General features: G+C 36.9%; 1 protein-coding gene across 9 annotated transcripts; it reads right to left on the bottom strand.

Annotated features, from left to right (window-relative positions):
* Positions 1 to 230: 230 nt before the first annotated feature.
* On the bottom strand, positions 231 to 6652 carry LOC110100739 (KH domain-containing protein HEN4-like). Of its 9 annotated transcripts, XM_028697163.1 has the most exons (6): positions 5983 to 6646; positions 2939 to 3119; positions 2538 to 2869; positions 1577 to 1915; positions 1224 to 1478; positions 231 to 983 (listed from the first exon to the last, which is right to left on the bottom strand). In XM_028697163.1, the coding sequence occupies exons 4-6, from the start codon at positions 1751 to 1753 to the stop codon at positions 645 to 647; spliced, it is 771 nt and encodes a 256-aa protein (XP_028552996.1). In that variant the 5' UTR covers positions 1754 to 1915; positions 2538 to 2869; positions 2939 to 3119; positions 5983 to 6646; the 3' UTR covers positions 231 to 644. The 9 variants fall into 9 exon arrangements, with proteins under 9 accessions (XP_028552996.1, XP_028552997.1, XP_028552992.1 ...); XM_028697164.1 differs by having other exon boundaries at positions 2538 to 3119; positions 6528 to 6652; XM_028697159.1 differs by having other exon boundaries at positions 2538 to 3119; positions 5981 to 6646.
* Between the last annotated feature and the right edge of the window lie 201 nt (positions 6653 to 6853).

Raw genomic sequence — 6853 nt, 5'->3', positions numbered from 1 at the left:
ATTGTTGCCTCAAAACATGTCACAAACTCAGCTTCCATTGTGGATGCAGCAATGACGGACTGCTTTGCACTCTTTCAAGATATTGCTCCTCCACTTAAGAGAAACACATATCCAAATGTGAATTTTCTAGAATCCAAACATCCAGCAAAATCTGAATCTGAATATCCAATCACCTCAAGGTGATCAGATCTTCTAAAAGTGAGCATGTATTCATTTGTTCCTTGTAGATATCGTAAAATTTTCTTTGCAGCTTTCCAATGATTAAGTCCTGGATTACTTTGATATCTACCCAACATTTCAATATCTACCCAACATTCCAACAACAAAACTTATATCTGGTCTAGTACAAGTCTGAGCATACATTAAACTTCCAACAATAGATACATAAGGAATTTGTTCCATTTCTTTGTGTTCCAATTCATTCTTTGGGCATTGCATAAGTCAATTTATCTCCTTTATAGCCTATTAAATATTCATCAAGAAATTAAGACAATTTGAAAAGTCTTACCTGATCACGCCAAATTTATAAACTTCACTAGAATATCTAATTATCATCATCAATCTGCATAAAATATTACATAGGAAATTAAACTGCAAAAAAATGACCCAAAAAAAAATTTAAAAATAGAAAACTAAAACATAGGTCAAATAGTAACAAGTGCATGGACGTGCCCATCTGATTTCCCAACTACTGCATATTGTATAAGCAAATAAAGTACCTGTGGACCACCAGAGCCAGCATGGATTTTTAATGCCTCCCTACCAACAGAAGCTGTGTACTCAATAGAGCTGGAATGCCCATGACTGCATGGTTCAAAGCTTCTGCCAGTAGATGTTGATTCAGGAGAAGATTTTCTTGACAAAAAATGAGATGAAGCAGAAGGGGGCGTCAAAAGTATGCCCTTCCTTGCAAAATGAGTAATTTTCAACCGTTCTATCACTTGTATAAGGGCATCTCTGGCATTTGGAAGATCTCCACAAATCTAGAAATTCAGATGATCATAGTATCTCATCTTACTTTGAAACATTCAACATAATGAACTGTTTGCATGCCTTGCTGAGTACACAATATTTCAAGGGAAAAGACAAGAACAATAAATGCATGCAACCTTACCTGTACCAATGCATCATCCACAGATGCAACACTGAACTGTTTGCATGCCTTGCTGAGTAGACAATATTTCAAGGGAAAAGACAAGAACAATAAATGCATGCAACCTTACCTGTACCAATGCATCATCCACAGATGCAACACTAGGAAGCGAGTTTTCAACTATGGAGATGCTTGCCTGTGTAGTTCTCCTCATCTCCTTGATGACAAAACCCCCCTTTCCAATCAAACCACCAACCTGTGATCTTAGCACCAGAAGACGTGTCACATATGAAGGTCCCTCACATCCGCATTCCAACTTCCTGCTGCAACTTGGTTGCAAGTGTGTCGCAGCATTAATGGTTGGCGAGTTTGAGATTCCCACGAACTGCATACCAAGTAAAACGAGTATAAATAAAACATTTGTGCATGAAGATAATTGCAAAGATTATAAAGAATCACAAAAACTGAACAAGTAAGACATGCCTCTTTTGCTGAAATTAATACCATGCAGTCTTCATCATCAAAACAACAATCTAAATTTATGGTTGCCCCGGATTCCTCCCTGATCTGATTGATAGTAGCACCAGCCATGCCAATCACATCTCTAGTATTAACAGAAGGGCACAACAACCTCAAGGTAAACTCATAACTATCCTCCATTGGAGTGTAAGCCCTTGTTGCTTGTTTCCAGACTAAATTGCAACTAAATGGATTGTAGGATGCTTTGGAAGTAATCTGTTCATGGGACCTTGATGGATGTTCATGAAGGAGACATGAAATTTGAAACAAAGCTTCTCTCACTACCAAAGCGTCTCCACTAATCTGATACCAAATAGGTTATACATGATGAAATAATTTAATTACTAGAAGTCATAGAGTTACTGAACTAAGGAATTATTGACCATGGCACTGGTAAAAATAGGAGTAAAAAAGCTTATATATACGGTTTTAAAACAGTTATTCTTTTTAGATAATAATTAAGCAACTCAAAAAATAGAAAACATTGCTAACACCGACTCGAGTTAAAGATCATTGTTTACCTCATTTTTAGAATTGATCATCCTTGAACTACTACTAAGTCTCATGTCATGGTCATGTATTTAATCAAAAGTGTTCATATAGTTTAACAGCTTTATAATGTAATTAACCAAAGCATCTGGCACTGAAATTTGACTACCGAATAAACTAAACCCCATAGTGTATATTGCATTTTCTCACACCAAAAAAAAAACATCTCATGCAAGATCACCTGATAGCATTTAATGGTAGAGAAATAAAGTTATTATGGTAGACACCCAAGGGTAAACATAAACTAAATTGAGGGGCCCAAGTAAAATTCTAAAAATAGAAAATAGGTTTTATAGCAAATGTAATAGGTAAGCTGATATAACCAATAAAATGTAAGTTCTTAACAAAGGATATTAAGAATATTTCTACTCCATACCTCAAGAAGTTCTTCTGTACTGTTAGCACAAAGTGGAATACGTTCTTATTCCAAATGTAAATTTGGGCTCCATGTCCTTCCTCATATTCTTTATAGTATGACCATGCCTCCCAATAATGCAACGTGACTGGTCTGATGGTATCAGCAAGCGAGCAGTAACTTGAAAATCACTGAAGTGATCATCTTCATTACAAATCAATGGTTCAACTAGAGTAAGCCTCTCATGCACCCTGAAGAGGGCATCTTGTGCTGGACAAACATAATCTTTTTTGTAATTGAAGGGATTTGTTTCTTTGAATGAACTAGAGATAGTAACAATACGCCATCAGAACCTGGACCAACAACTTCAATTAGGACCCTAGCTCCAATATCTGCTCTTATAGACTTTATAATCTCACCACCTTGGCCAATTACACGTCCTGCTTTTTCTTTAGGACATAAATAGCGATAGACAGTTTGTTCAACTGTGAGATCATGTAGCTCTCTTTGACCATTGAGGCTTCTCCTCTTGCTTACCTCATTTTCTATAAAGATATCATGAAAATAAGATCTTTTCCAAGAACATTTGCTCTCTTCATCCATCTAATGCAAATGGAACAAACTTCTCTTTACCAAAAACAATATAGACATGCAAATATGCATAAAAATAGAAATATATAGCTGGGGGTATTGTCAAAAAATATCCTTCCAGTTCTACCACAACGGTTCATTACATATTAGAGAAAGAGAAATAAACTAGAAAACATGAAAAAAAAACCTGAAGAAATACAAGAGGAAATCATTAAACTACTCTAAGTATAATATCTCAATATTGTACGTCAAAATAAAAAGAGAAGAAAGACAGAGAAGAGATGAAAATCCAAAACTATAGGTAAAAAAAAATATAGCAAGAAGAAGAACTTTAGAAAGTGCCCCTGCCCAAATGGAATACAACAAATTCCAAAGCTTAAAGCATGTTTTTGTTTTCATGTTTGTGAACATGGTTTCATGTATTGAACAATATTATGATGTCGCGCTTAAAGTCTTCAATCATAGAATTAAATGAAAATGTCAAATGATTTTTTGATTATAACTACTTCAAGAATTGGGCATTGAAAAGAAATATTGTGATTATAGAATAAATTGCCTGAAGCATATCAAAGATGCATACTTCAAAAAGGTTAGCATATACCCCATATTCTCAAGTTGTTTGATACATATTATGCACATCTACTTAAAAATTTAAATAAATTGGCAAGTTACATCACAAATATGGACTTATGGTTAAATATGTAGGTTACATACTACTAAATATAAATCCTAAACTAATATACCAAATTTTGCAACTACTAATTACCATAGCACTTATAAATTAATTAACTTCCTAATATCTATTAACTTATACTTCCTTTTTTTTTTGTGAAGAAATGCAAATAGCATTAAGAGCAGGAAAAAAATCTATTACAAACTAGAAAGAAAATAAAACTACGGTATGCCTCAAATAATATAATTATATTTAGTTATAACGCTTAAATAAGATTTTTACCATCAATCATGTTTGACCACAAATGACTTTGACATAAGACGGAAGTCTAGCACTGATATATTATATTCTATTTATAACACCAAATACAAGTTTATTTACACAATAAATTTTACACTTACTAGTTACAAATCACATACAACAATGTTAGGATAATATTTTTCTTAATTTGTAAACTAAATATAATAAATAGTAATCTAGTGGTCATGTCTCCAAAATAATGCCTTCTAGTTGATTTATACAATGAGTCATTAATAATATACATATACATGACAAAGCTCTCATTTATTAAATGAATAATCACTATAGGAAAATCACTCATGACCGACGGTTTGTTCCGGCGGTCAGCATAAGCGTTCCTACGGTTTTGTAAAAAAATGGGGGCTTTTTGGCGGTTCAAACGCCGCCGGTAAAAACCGCGTAGGAAATTGTTTTCGACGATCATTTTTCGGCAGTTTTTTTCACCGGCGGTTCATACCGCCAGTTGTGTTTCGGTGGTCATAACGCCGGTTAGGGGTGTCAATATTTGACACGACCCGAAAATCCGACTCGAACCCGACCCAAAAATTTTGGGTTAGGGTCAACCCGAACCCGAAACGGGTCGGGTTCGGGCTCAACATTTCGACCCGTTTCGAAAATTGGGTCGGGTTTGGGTTAACCCTTTGACCCAAAATTGACCCGAAAGTGACCCGATTTTGACCCGAAAACCCGATTTTGACCCGCCAACCCGAGATTGACCCGATTTTGACCCGAAAAGAGGAGATTGACCCGTTTTTGACCCGAAAATTAGCAATTTTTCGGTTGAAAACGGGTCATTCAGGTCGGGTCGGGTTGACCCGGACCCGAAGCGGGTCGGGTCGGGTTGACCCGGACCCGAAGCGGGTCGGGTTCGGGTCCAGGAAACCGACCCATTTTTAAAAACGGGTCGGGTTCGGGTTGACCCGAATAGTGCCGGGTCAGTTTCGGGTTCGACCCGAACCCGACCCGTAACCCGAAATTGACACCCCTAAGGCCGGTGACCGCAGGTTTTTTTACCGGCGTCTTACCAGCTGTTCAACAGCCGGTTTGGCCGTATTTTTCCCGCGGCCAAACCGCCGAATTTTCGTCGTTCTAACTTAATTATGTCCAAGTTATCTTCAATATACCCCATTTTATTCCCCACAAATTTACATATTAAGGCTTACAAGGCATTATACAAGATAACATAACTTGCTGCTCTGATAAAATGTGCAAAAATCACAACTATCTTAGCAAGTGAGACAAATTCAAACAATAAGTCACATTCTAACATATTCATAATATACAGGAAAAAATGAGAAAAGAAGAACCCAAAAACAACATAGCTATAATAATGAGGCTATGCCTTCAGTGCCCCTAAACTCAGAATTCCTACCAAAGCTCTAAATTCATAGATAAAGATATGGCCTAAGCAAGCAACCAAACTCAATTGACTTACCCTACTAAGGTTAAGCAGCAAGAATGTGATGCAAAAATGAATATGCGGAAGGATAAGCATGATGTATCAAGTTGGAGGCCAACAACTTTGAAAAGATTCCGATTATAGCGACAAAATGTTAAGGACAACAACACAAGCCACAATAGAAAAGTTTAGTATGCATCTCGTGTAGCTCCGCAGGTAAAATATATGAATATAGCAGACACCTAGAATCAAAGGCATAACACTAATACAAACAAAATAAACCAAGCCCTAAATAAACCACACATACCAAAACCATATAACTCAAACAAGTCGTATGCCTATCGGACCAAAGCTCGTTTAATGATTTACACTATTCCTACGTACAATTGAAGCATTTAATGACAAAATTAGTGAAGTGGCGTCAGGGATTCTACATCATCACTAAAGCTTTTGTAAAGGAGAGAGCTAGACGAAGATAAGAAGAGCAGAAGTGCTTCATACACCTAAATACTCTCTCAAGAAGTCACAGTGGCCGAACAACATCTGGTTGAAGTGGAAAGAAGTGGCGGTGGAGTTGAAAAGAAAAAGAAATCCTCGCTAAGAATAATCAGGTTTGATGATAGGGGGCAGTAAATACAAGATCAGGAAACTTCTTGCCGAGCAAAAAGGTTAAAGGCGATTATATATATATACTGGAGCTTGCAGAAATGAGGAGCTCGTCGAGATACAATGCCGGCGGCAGTTTGGTGTTGGGATGACGAGCCGGTCATCCCAATTTGTTGATATTTTTGCTACTGTAATCCTACAGAAACTTAAATCCCGTTCCTTCCCCGGTTTGATTTCAATGCTGTATCCGCTAGTTCGGCGGATTTACCGGTTTTGGGCGAAAGAGGAGAAAGGTCGTAACCTTCGTAGCAACCTCCCGCCGTGACTTCTGATCCGACAAGAACAACGTCGTCAAAGGAGGCGAAGAAGTTTTCTTTAGTGACTCTTTCTGAACTCTACTTCACGCGAAGACGAAGCAAAACAACTCGGAGGGTAAGCAAACCTTAGACCAGAGCAGCAGAACCATCGCCCCTGTTCGAACTTCGTTTCCGCTCCACTTATGGAGAGATTATTTGGTGTTGGGGGCTAGGTACACGAACTCGTTATTGTTGGGTATCGCTGTATACGGTTGGGTACTGCTGGGAAAGAGAACCGGCCGATTAAATTATAAAAAATAATAATGATTTACCATACATTGATGATTGGTATTAAGTTTTTTTTTAGGGACTGTTTGGTTTATAGAAAAAAGAAATATACTGTAAAATGAATAGATTGAATTCTTTAGATGAAAGTAAAATAAATACAACTGAATGATTTTTTTATTTAATT

Source organism: Dendrobium catenatum, unplaced genomic scaffold (assembly GCF_001605985.2).
Source record: "Dendrobium catenatum unplaced genomic scaffold, ASM160598v2 fragScaff_scaffold_887, whole genome shotgun sequence".
Classification (NCBI taxonomy): Eukaryota; Viridiplantae; Streptophyta; class Magnoliopsida; order Asparagales; family Orchidaceae; genus Dendrobium; species Dendrobium catenatum.
Note: the sequence above shows the minus strand (reverse complement) of the source record. Positions and strands in the feature narration are given on the sequence as shown.

Bases quoted from the DNA above. Each gene is read 5' to 3' on its own strand.
- LOC110100739 (XM_028697164.1), bottom strand. From the start codon at position 1,753: ATGGAGGATAGTTATGAGTTTACCTTGAGGTTGTTGTGCCCTTCTGTT. The intron at 1,479-1,576 runs GCATGTCTTACT...CTTGGTATGCAG, and splicing joins TATTAATTTCAGCAAAAGAG to TTCGTGGGAATCTCAAACTC. The intron at 984-1,223 runs GTAAGGTTGCAT...CTGAATTTCTAG, and splicing joins TGGATGATGCATTGGTACAG to ATTTGTGGAGATCTTCCAAA.